The sequence below is a fragment of the Cnephaeus nilssonii genome (assembly GCF_951640355.1).
Source record: "Cnephaeus nilssonii genome assembly, chromosome: 20".
Classification (NCBI taxonomy): domain Eukaryota; kingdom Metazoa; phylum Chordata; class Mammalia; order Chiroptera; family Vespertilionidae; genus Cnephaeus; species Cnephaeus nilssonii.
The window spans coordinates 2,215,304-2,227,509 of record NC_137091.1 but is presented as its reverse complement, the minus strand read 5'-3'; the positions used below and the strand labels follow the sequence as shown (position 1 = coordinate 2,227,509).

At 40.1% G+C, this 12,206-nt stretch overlaps 1 protein-coding gene across 1 annotated transcript; it reads right to left on the bottom strand.

Moving 5' to 3' along the window:
• Positions 1-488: 488 nt before the first annotated feature.
• Positions 489-12,052, bottom strand: NUDT21 (nudix hydrolase 21). The gene is made up of 7 exons (XM_079759871.1): positions 11,774-12,052; positions 8,378-8,578; positions 7,462-7,525; positions 6,075-6,164; positions 3,310-3,385; positions 2,396-2,510; positions 489-810 (listed from the first exon to the last, which is right to left on the bottom strand). Exons 1-7 carry the CDS (start codon positions 11,887-11,889, stop codon positions 789-791), a joined length of 684 nt encoding a protein of 227 aa, XP_079615997.1. The 5' UTR covers positions 11,890-12,052; the 3' UTR covers positions 489-788.
• Positions 12,053-12,206: the final 154 nt, after the last annotated feature.

Below are 12,206 nucleotides of genomic sequence, written 5' to 3'. Positions count from 1 at the left end.
TTTACCATGGCCCTAAGAATAACCAAGACACCAAATTCAGAACAGCACAAATAATTAATACCCTGATTATGTGAGAAAAAAACTCTAAATGAGCTCTAGATCCATCTCTTTTTATACCAACCCCCATGATTTTCCAGAACCTACCCCATTTTAATGGTTTTCCTTATGTTTAAGGTCCATTGTTTATAAAGTAAGGTCTGGCTGAACCAGTATAAAATGTACGTCATTAACATACTGGGATTTCTGCTGTAATACAATGCATCAGTGTGTCAAGTTTGGTACAGGAGTTGCACCTTGGACTCATTCAAGCCAATCCAGTTCCCAAAAGTAACAGAAGATCCTCATCACAAAGATCTCTACACAGCCTTGGAGTGTACCCTCAAGAGTGGTACCCAAACAAGGGTCCCCTAAACTTGACTGATCTAAACCTGCCATTGTCTCTGAACACTCACCAGCCTAAGGGGGGAGAAAAACACAATCCTCACCTGTAACAGTTTTACAAGTTTAATGTGAAATTTAAAAAAAATACAAATAGAAAGAAGTCCACTTTCTTTAATGTACAAAAACGTATGAGTAGAAACAAAAGCAAATTAAACATTATCACATATGTTTACACCACTATCTAGGTTCTTCATATCAACATTACTATTCAAACAATAGAAAGCAGGTGGCAAATTAGGGGGTGGGGAAGAGATAAAACAAAAAACCTTTTCTACCATGTTTTTTCTAGACTGTGCAGAGCTGTGCTCACAGAGACGGCTTCTTTTACTTCTCCACTGTGCAGGAATTCAGTTGTATATAAAATTGAACCTGAATTTTAAAAAGAACAACAGCTTTATTAAAAACAATATTCTTTACATAGTTTTTACCTTAGATCAGCAATTTTCAACCTTCTTCACCTCATGGCACAAGTAAGCTAACCACTAAAATTTTGCAGCACACCAAAAAATGTATTTTTGCTGATCTGACCAAAATAAAAATAGGTATAACTTTGATTCATTCACACCAGACAGCTACTGTGTTGGCTGTCACTTTTTTATTTGACAATCTAAGGGAAAAGAAGTCAGTGCCCCTGACTAAGTAGTCACGAATTGCAAGTTTTAAGAATTCTGCAGCACACTGGTTGAACAATTACTGCCTTAGATCAGTGGTCGCCAAACAGTGGTCTGCGGACCACTGGTGGTCTGTGAGGTCCGAAAGGTTGGCAACCGCTGCCTTAGATGATAAAAAAAAAGTTGGACGTTTCTACCCTCCCTTGACATTTTTGGCATTTTCTACACCGAGACACACTTTTCTCTCACCCGTCACATCTTACACATTAAATAACAGTTATTGAAACTTAAAATAAAAGAGTCTAAATTTGATTAACTATCCACTAATAGGTTCCCCGAGGGAAGGAAAAGTTTTTACACTTCATTGTATTCTGACCACTCAGCCCTGTTCCTGGCCTGGTAGGTGGTGTTTAGATAAATGAATAATATGACCTTTTTTCATATCCCATTTTTCAACCAAAGCAGAGGAGTAAAAGATGAAGTTTGATTAGTGTAACAAAACAGAAAGGCCAATTTTACTCAAGAAGTTTTAATAGAAGGCAAAATGACTACTGGAATTGTTTTTAAATTAACATTTATTAAGCACTTACAAGGTGCCTGGCATTATTATAAGCACTTTATGTATGATATTTCACTTGTTTCTCACAATTCTATGAAGTGGGGACCACCATCCCCATTTACAGATGAAGAAAGAGGCAAATAGGTATGTATAACCATTTGTCCTGGCCACACTGTCAGGAAGTATTGAAGGTGGAAATCAAATCCAAACACTGACCACAGAATCTGTATTCTTAACCACCATGCTATTCTGCAATTCCTGGCTATGGTTAGCTCTAAGTTCAATCACTATGAGTCAACTTTAAAAAAATGCATTTCTCATCACTCTGACTTAAAAAAAATGTCAAATTCCATGTAAAAATTCAGGACGTAATCCCATATGCCCCCAATTTGGGCCTAAATACAGTAGGTTCCAGAAAGGAAAAAGAATATATTACACCAAGAGATTCAATCCCCACATTTTTATGTAGATAACTCCCTTTGTCTTTATTGTACATTGCTGACTACAATTTTTCCATCGCTTCTTTGAATGAAGACTTCAAACTTAACTGTACAGAGTATCAAATTTGGGGAAGAGCAGTTACGCAAATACCATAATGACATGCCACAAGTTAGGGCCACTTTTGGTCAGTCATGTTTGCGGCTTGCACATGATGTAAGGGTACATCTACTGTCTTAACTTCTTTCAAGACCAAAATTCAGGAACTATCCCTTCTCAAGTGGCTCGGAGTATTTTAAATCTGGCAACTTAGTCAAATCAACCACAAATGTTCAACATTCCATACCTGCTCAACAGCTGAGGGAGACTAGAAATGATGGGTCCATATCCTGGTGCGTTGTCATACAATTCAAACAATGGTGCGGCTACCAGCTTGTAATTTTTAGGGACTGCAAACAAGGCTAAAAGAAAACAAAGCAGTACTCATTTTCTCTAATTTCTTATATATAATCAGTTTCCACTTCATTTGTAGTAACCAATTTTACATTTGAGAAACATTTGTGGAAGAAGATAATCTCAATACATTTTGGTTCTGTCTTTTAAGCAAATTCATAGTGAGAGCTTTAAAACTGACTCTCTAAAGAGATCCGTGCTATTAACAACCAAGAGCACCTGATATAAGTTCTGGCCTGAGAGGAAGGGGAGAAGTAATTTGTAATTTATTTTGGATTCCCCTTTAAGAATATTATAAGAAATGGGATAATTATTTGTTAAAATGCACAACAAGCCTAAAGATGCTATTTTAAAAAAAAATTCATCTGGTACTTTAGGCTCTAGTTAAACTTACTTTCTCACTCTAGCTGGTTTGGCTCAGTGGATAGAGTGTCAGGCTGAGGACTGAAGGGTCCCGGGTTCAGTTCCAGTCAGGGGCACATGCCCAGGTTGTGGGCTCGATCTCCAGTGGGGGGCGTGCAGGAGGCAGCCAATCAATGATTTCTCTCATCATTGATCTCTCTCTCTCTCTCCCCTCTCCCTTTCCTCTCTGACATCAATAAAAATATATTTTAAAAAATAAACTTACTTTCTCCCCAATAGTATATGACTAGCATATCTATGAGAAAAACTAGGTAGTTCTGTATAAACAACTTGTTTTGTGTTTTTAAAAAACTCAAGGAAATTGAAGAAAAGATAAATAGAAGTATCCTTGAAATTATCCATAAAAGTTTTTAGATGGCTGCATTCAAAAACAAAAAAACTTACCTTTCTCTTGAAGTTGAACCAAAAACAACTTCTTATGTTCCTTCGGTTTTGTAATATGTGCAGGAATATATGGATACTAAAATAACAAGAGAATAACTTGTTGTTGCCAAATCATCCCTTATACCTCCATGCCTATATTTATCAACTTCTCCCATTTCAGACATTAAGCCCAAATATCAACCCTCTGAGACCAAGTTCCTCACAACCCCAACATAATTTTAACATATATCCTGTAACTTCATTTATTTCTTTACATGTTTATCCCCCAATACAGTGCTGCTGAGAGAACCAGAATCCTTTCTAGTCTTCTCTTTACCAGGATCTAGTACCTAACAGATGTACTAATAAAGAAATGCTTTAATAAATATAAAACAAATAGTGAACTACTCAACCACTCCAGACAAACAGGTAGACACAGGATTTACAGCTTGAGAAATTTACAACACAAGTCTAATATTTAGTACTTTCTAAAAAAGTTGTTTGTTTTTCCTACAAATATCATTAAGTTAAGTTTTCTAGAATCCTGATGTGCTCCTTTTGTTTTAAGCCTTTTTCTCTAGTCTTCATCTTGGCGTTTAAGTCAATTGTGCTTTACAAAAAGACAGAGATACAAAGATGGTGCTCTTTTCCCCAACACCTAACCAATACCCCAAGTTTACTAAAAACACAACCCTTGTGTTATATCTTACACTAGCAGAGCCGACACTAGGGTTTAGTAAATTAAGGGAATTGTCCTAGGACCATGGTAGGGGACATGAATGAGACTATTCAGAAAGTAGCCTGGAGAACTTTTGGGTTTTGACTGAGCATTTTCCAGTTAGATCAAGGAATGTTCAAAAAAAAAGTTTACAGTAATTGTTCTGTGCATCTTTTGACCAGGAACTTCATTTCCAGATGAAATTCTACTTTCTTAAAGCCAACACAATTCTCCGGTAGTGAGCACTAGCACAGCTTCCATCGCACCTCATCTTCCTATCCCTCAGCTCTACTGGGAAGTCAGAAGGAAGAGGACAGACAACAATCTTTAGATTGGCCAACATTTTGTGAAATTCTTGACCTGGGATGTCTTGTCATGCAAAGAAGCTATTAAAGTCACAGAGCCTAGCCAAAAGAATTCAGGATCCAACTTCGAGTCTCTATTCTTTCCTACACAAACTATACTTCAGGGTAAGCAAGTACTTGATGGGAAAAGTTTCTCTTTATTTAAGGGTCAGAATACCAATGAAATGAGAAGATCCAGGAAACTGTTATCAATGAGCTAATAACATTACAAAGGAGACAACCAGATATTATAACATTCCTGAGAAAAGTACACAATACCACCCTTGATAGCCAACCGCCAAAATGACTCCCAGTGGTCTCAGTCTCCTTCCTGGTACCCATACCTGTGTAGTTGTCTCCCACAATGTACTATGTGGGTTTGTGTGACTGACAGTATACAGCAGAACTCAGAGTATGTCACCACCAATATTAGGTTGTGACAGACTGTAGCTTCCTAGTTGGGCACTCTTTCTGTCAAAGTCTCCACCTTGTGGATAACACACTGGGGAAAGCCAGCTGTCTTACTGGGAGTTGCCCTATGGGGACGCTCTCATGGCAACTGAGGAAGGTCTTAGGTCAAGAGCCAAGAAGGAGCTGAGACCTTCAGTCCAGCAGCCCAGAGGAACTGAGCGGTCTGCTAAGAATCACACATGTGAGCTTGGGGTCAGATCCGTAAGCCTCAGTTCAGCCTTGAGATGACGCAATCCCAGCTGACAACTTGACCAAAACTTCACAAGAGACCATGAGCCAGAAACACCCAGCTAAGCAGCTTCCAGATGCCTGACCCTGAGAAACTAAGATAATAAATGTTTGCTGTTTTAGACTGCTAAGTTTCGGGGTAATAGATTAGGCAACAATAAATAATATTACCTCCTCTGGTGAGCCTTGCACTACCCTCCCAAAAAAGTGAGCCCAAATTTAATCTATTGATCTAACTATCAATTTACAGGAGAAGATAAAGAGCTACATGTTCGATGACAACAGGGAATGCAATCAGCAAGAGAAACACTACATTATACATTACAAGGGGGAAAAGAAAGATGGGGGCTCTGACTGGATAACTCAGTCGTTAGAGCGTTGTCCCAATACGCCAAGGTTGCAAGTTCAATTCCTGATCAGGGCACTTAGAAGAATTAACCAATGAATGCATAAATGACTGGAACAACAAATCATGTCTCTCTCTCTTTCTTTTTCTCTCTCTCTAAAAAAATCAATTTAAAAAAAAGAAAAGACAGGTAACCAACTTGTAGATGTAAAAAAGACATAAGAGATTATCCTAATTCAAATAAATAAAGTAACAAAATTTGAAACTATAAGGAATATGTGAACAGTGACTACATGTTTAAAGACATTATAGAATTATTCATTTTTATTATTTAAAAAATCCTTATCTTTCAGACACACACAATGGAAAATTTATTATTGAAATTATAACGAGGATTTGCTTCCAAACAATCTCAGCTGTTAACTGAAGTTGGAATGACAGGTAAAGAATATATTTACTCTTACTATTTTCTGGACTTTTGTGTAGATTTGAAATTTTCTTTTAAAGAAAAAAATGTTTCAATTAAGAAGGGTAAAAAGGAAATTTCAAGTCAAAGTCTACTATGATCTTTTTATTCCATTTTATTTATTTATTTTTTTACTATGATCTTTTTAAATGGCTGGAATTAAATCCATTTCCTACTTCCCCAAATGCCCAGCAAATACAACTGAACACTGACCTGAGGAGGTTCAAAATTTGGTCTCCACCAGTTACCAATGCAGTCATCAATGACCCAGTCTTGCAGGACTCCATCTTGACGACCTAGTATCTGTCAAAAAAGAAATGATGCAGCCAGTGAACAATAAAACATAAATGCCCATACACTCTTCTTCAATGAAGAGATTTTTTTGGCAGCACTCCTAATAGATACATGCTTTCCATATGGGCTTCCTTTCTATAATTTCTTATTTATTACTGTATGTGTCACCCTGCCCAAGACATACACTATTAGTTCAAAACTGGCAATCTAGCATTGACATAACCAGAGAGGACCAACAAATATTGTTATACCCTGACTCTACTTTTAAAAAATCAAAGATAATCAGTTACCTATATCAGCCAATGTTATAGAAGAGTTTTTATAAAATCAACTATAGCTTCTGTAAGTCACCTATCTGACGAAGTTATAAAAATAAGTGTGCAAAATTCAAAATGTTCCTTTTTATGATTCTGTATAACATTAAACTTACATTGTTTTAATCAAAGTTGTACTCTACATTTTAATTAGTCAAAAATGGTTCTAAAAGTTTCATAACAACAAAGAGCAGTTCCCTGCCCCACTTCACCCATTACCACTGGCTATAACTCTCAACTCTTAGCTGTTTTACCCTGATATTTGCCTCTAGTTTTAAAAGCATTCAAAATTCTAGAGAGGCCTACCCTGGAACAAAACTACCTGCATTCAGAGCTCCAGTGTCAAGACCTACTAGATGTATAACATCAACAAGTTACTTGAACTCTCTGTGCCCCAGTTTTCTTATCAGTAAAATGGAGTTAATAATAATACCTACTTCCTAGGGCTGCTGTGATAACTAAAGAAGTTATTGTACGTAAAGCACTTAGTATAGCACAGTAAGTGCCCAATATTGACCTTTGTTAACCATTACTGTTACATAAACACTTCAAAGAAAAAGATAAAAGTAAGTATAAGTTCAACTTCTGGAAAATAAACATTGTACATATTAACACTGGGATTTAAGTTTGGTTTTTTTAAAAATATATTTTATTGATTTTTTTTACAGAGAGAAAGGGAGAGGGATAGAGAATTAGAAACATCGATGGGAGAGAAACATCGATCAGCTGCCTCCTGCACACCCCCCACTGGGGATGTGCCCGCAACCAAGGCACATGCCCTTGACTGGAATCAAACCAGGGACCCTTTAGTCCACAGGCCGACGCTCTAGCCACTGAGCCAACCCGGTCAGGGCAAGTTTTATTTATTGAAAAGTAATCGTCAAAATAAACTTATGCTTTTCAGAAGACATAAAAAGCCTAATTATCTAGTAAGTGGGTGGTATTAACAAGAGCAATAATATAACTGTCCAAGTGGTTAAATTGAAAAATACCTCTGTCATTAAGCGTTTTAGTCCTTCAACTTCGTCTTCTCCTGGGTTAAGTTCACCACCAGGTCTGCATAAAGGTTAAGAATTTCAGCTTTCAACTCAATACAATTTTGGGATAATAGGAAGAAGACAGTAATAGTTATTTCTATCAAGTAACTGAACAGCACACATATTCCAGTGTCACATGGTGAGGCAATCAAAGCGAAGGGGAAGAATATGCTAGAAATAGAAAGCTGAATTCACATTAGTTCACCAGACTAACCAGTACACAAACCCTCATTTTAAACAAAATATGTAGCATAATGTAAACATTACATAATTGCTGACCATCAGTCCATCCCAATCTCTTTTCTCAGGAAGCTATCTAGCGATAGTGAAGTTTGGAAACATCCAGAGAGCAATGAACCACATTCTTTTTAGTCTGAAGAATGGGGCATTTTTCCAGAACTCCAACCTAAATACTTGAGACCTCTCTTTTGGTACAATCTGGTCAAATAGTTGTGAACTAAATGTGTATCAAGAAATTTATAAGCTTAAATGGTAAAATTAGAAATTTATCCATAAAAATGTAAGCCATTTCAAGAATAGGAAACACTATTCATCCTAAGAAATAATATCCATTGTTCATAGCAATGCTACAATGACATCTAGTAATACAACTTGGACCAATTTGTTTAACAGGGCTCCTATCAAGCTCAGTCATTAATATCAATAACATAGAGACATGTGGATTTCTAGTTAGGCAATAAGTGAGCATTGCCCTGAAGAAAAATTACTTGTGATTTTTCTGTTTCTAAAGACTCCATGAACAGCCATGTTTGTTGAGATAAATGTCTACAGTAAAAACTGTATTCCAAAGCTGCATAAAACAGCAACCTTATTAAAAGCTGTCTTGCTGTTAATTTCCAACAATACTTACAGTTTGAAGAAAGTTGTTCCCAGCTGTAGCAGTAGCACATGGGGTAGTCGGTGCTCATGTACAATCAGAACCCCTTCTACAGTCCTCCTCATTCCAATTTTATCAAATTCCTCCCTCATGCGTTGAAATCTGGCTGCAACAGAGCTGTCCTTCTCATAGAGGGGCTCTTTTGTACCAAAAGTATAATTGGTAAGAGGGTACCTGTGATCCAAAGACAAACATTACACATGAGAACTGGAGACCATAATTTACCATCATAGATACCAACCATACAACATATACATATGTACGTATATATAACATAAGTATATGGTAAATATTGTATATATTGTACTCGGAGACATAGGATTTGTCCAGAGTTACACAACTAGTTAACGAAACAGCAGAGACTAGAATCCAGATCTTGGAACTCTAAAGCTCGAGCTTCTATTAGATCAAGCATATACCACTATCCGTAAGGCCCTTAAATGCTTACAGTAGTTATCTGGACATCTGGTAATCCTCTGGTTTTAGGTTGTGGCTAGTATAATAGCATTGCCAAGTTGGCTAATGTCCCTTTGGGCTCCTCTTACAGGTAATCAGAAATTCTATTAATTCTATTAGCTTAATGGCTAATCTCTTTTGTCTAAAAGTTAAGCTACCACTTCCATCATCTCTTCTGTTTTTTCTACTTCTCCCAGTCAAGTATCTGCAGACAGACTTTTTTAGTACCATAACCCTTTCCTCTTTAGATGAACTTTTCTTTCCCCTCTAAAACCTTTTAGCCTTCTGCATTTATTTCATGCATTATCCTTATTCTTCCCTTCTCTTCATTCATATCTTCGACCCAAACTGAATAGTCTCTCCTTCTTTATCAGAATAGGGCTCATGCCCTAGCCGGTTTGGCTCAGTGGCGTCAGCCTGCGAACTGAAAGGTCCCAGGTTCCATTCCGGTCAAGGGCATGTACCTTGGTTGCGGGCACATCCCCAGTGGGAGGTGTGCAGGAGGCAGCTGATCGATGTTTCTCTCTCATCCATGTTTCTAACTATCCCTCTCCCTTCCTCTCTATAAAAAATCAATAAAATATATTTTAAAAAAAAGAATATGGCTCATATTGATGAAGACTGTTTCCATCTTGCTTTAGCAAAGACCAAATTTTTCCTTAAAAATACGTTTATATTTTTATCACACATATCACCTTGTAACCCACCCCTCAATCATGAGACTTATAGTAAGAAGCCTTTAGTTATAAGCCTTTGGGTAAGAATGCTTTGACCACATTGTCCATCCCCAAGATATCTATTCTATAAAAACGCCTTGACATTCAGTCAGTAACTGCATAACTAATCCACTCTGCTATTCTTGAAAGGGGTTGCCAAAACTTAAAAAGTTACTTTGAGCCCGGCCATGATGGCTCAGTGGAGGTCAGGGCACATGATCGGCTGCCTCCTGCATGCCCCCTTACTGGGGTTGTGGGCTCAATTCCCAGTGAGGGGGTGTGCAGGAGGCAGCCGATCTATGAGTCTCTCTCATCATTGATGTTTCTATCTCTCCCTCTCTCTTCCTGTCTGAAATCAATTAAAATATATGTTGTGGGAGGAGGAAAGGACTTACTTTCAACTTAGCTCACACATGTGAATTGATTTACAACACGATTATTTCTGAATACCGCATTTATATAAGAGAGGAAAAGTACTGTAAATCCATCAACACATAACTTTAATGGAGCAAAGATTAAAACATTTTCACCAAGTTAATTCTACGTAATGGCTTAGCGCAAACTGATCCAATAACCAAGGCAAATCAAGGGAAAACTGTGAGTCCTGGTTCTCATCACCACTACAAGTAGTCCGGAAGCTGTGCCTTCACATTGTTTAGAAGGGGAACATTTGCCTTTCCCACGTCATGGGAACCTTATGAGGATTTTTTAAAGCGGCGATATGCAATTAAAATTTATGTTAATGTAATAGCTATTCACTTGTATATACGCAACTAATTACCTATTCCAGATTTCATAAGCCCCAAAGTTTCACTATCTACACTTCCAGCCAGCATCTGTCTTGCCAAATAAAACAATAACCATCTTTTCAATTTCAATTCGCTTTTGAGGGAGGGAAATTCATTTATTTGGATATGAAACAGAGAAAACATCTAAAGCAGTGATGGCGAACCTATGACACGCGTGTCAGCACTGACACGCGTAGCCATTTCTGATGACACGCGGCCGCTGAGGCGGCCGCATGCCGAGGATGAAACATTTGCTGCTCCTGAGGATGAAACATTTGCGAAATCATGTTTTTTCCTCAAAGTGACACACTACCCGAGTTATGCTCAGTTTTTTGGCGAAGTTTGACACACCAAGCTCAGAAGGTTGCCCATCACTGGTCTAAAGTGTCTATCAAAACACCAATATCAGAAAATCCTTGCACCTTTTTTCAAAAGCTATGTTTTTATTGATTTTAGAGAGAAGAGGGTAGAGAGAAAAATATCAATAGGCTGCCTCCTTTACAACCCCTCCCCCACCCCCCACGGGGGATGGAGCCCTCAACCCGGGCTTGTGCCCGGACCAGGAATCAAACCGGAGACCTTCTGGTGCATGGGAGGATGCTCAACCCTCTGAGGAGCTGCACACCCAGGGCAAACGCTTGCACCTTTTAAACACGGACCAGAATTAAGTGGCCACTTCCTCCACTAAGGCCAGCACCACAGTGCCTCACAAACTCTCAGGACAATGTCTTGAGGACACAGCCCACGGCCAATTACCTGCCACAGCGAGATTACTAGTGAGCGTGGCCTCGAAATGCAATGGCTTTCAGTGCTTAAACAGAAAGGTGTCGATGACAAAACGCAGCTACAACGGGTTTCCTGGGGTTACACTGGAGACTCCTCCAAGGTCTTAAAGCCCAACCGTCTCAGCATCCACCCTCCCAAGCGGATGGGTGGCTGGATGCTCTCGCTGCGGCAGAGAAGCCGTGTGAATGCATAGGGCAGGCCAGAGAGCCCTAAGCACGCGAATAAACTGTGTGCAGGAGCTGAAATGCTAAACAGCCGTTAGGAAGAAAAAACTAACGCTCCGCGTTAAAGCTAGGTCTCGAAAACTGTTAGGCACCATATTTTGCGGGTATCTGTGGGGAGGTGGAGGAAAGAATGAATTCAAAGCAAACGATGGTTCTTCTTCCTGTGAACACAGGCGCCTGGGAACCAGCCTCCTTCCGGAAAAAGGAAACCCGCTCAAGTAGGCCAGGACTCGAACCCCTTGGCGCTAGGGAACGTGGCAGCGGCCCGTAGGGGTAAAGGCGCGCTCGCCCGCGGGAGTGGGGTGGTGGGAGGCACAGAGCCCGCGAGGGCGGGGCGCGGGCAGAAGTCCGGGCGGGGCAGCCGGCGACGGCGGCTCGGGCAGGCCAGGCCGCACTTACAGGTTGATGGTGCGCTCCAAGGTGAGGGGCTTGGTCTGCTGGATGTACTTGTTGCCGAACTGGTTGACCCCCCGCGGCCAGCCGGTTTGAGAGCGATTGGGCGGCACCACGGACATGCTGGCGAGTATTGGCGGCGAGCGGAAAGGGGAGAGGACAGGCAGGGAGACTTTCCCGGTGCGGGCAGCGGTTATCTGCGGTCCCCCTCAGCAGCCGCCGCCCGCCATTAACCTGAGAGCAATAGAGGAGGCGGACGCACGCCGGAAGTGCATCCAGAGCCTCGGGCGGCAGGAAGTAGGGAGGCGGGAGCCAGCCAGGCCGAGCACCACTGGACCGGTGGCTGGTGGGATGTCGCAACATCGTGAGCTTCCATTGGTAGAGCAGGCATGGGTTCCGCCTCCTCTTGCTTTGGTGCTTCCTATTGGGTGGCGCTGAG

What these genes read in the sequence shown, in the direction of transcription:
- NUDT21 (XM_079759871.1), bottom strand. Translation starts at nt 11,889, where the DNA reads ATGTCCGTGGTGCCGCCCAATCGCTCTCAAACCGGCTGGCCGCGGGGG. An exon ending in GGAACAACTTTCTTCAAACT is followed by an intron (nt 7,526 to 8,377) that starts GTAAGTATTGTT and finishes ACCTTTATGCAG; the next exon opens with ACCTGGTGGTGAACTTAACC. An exon ending in CAAATTTTGAACCTCCTCAG is followed by an intron (nt 3,386 to 6,074) that starts GTCAGTGTTCAG and finishes TTGTTATTTTAG; the next exon opens with TATCCATATATTCCTGCACA.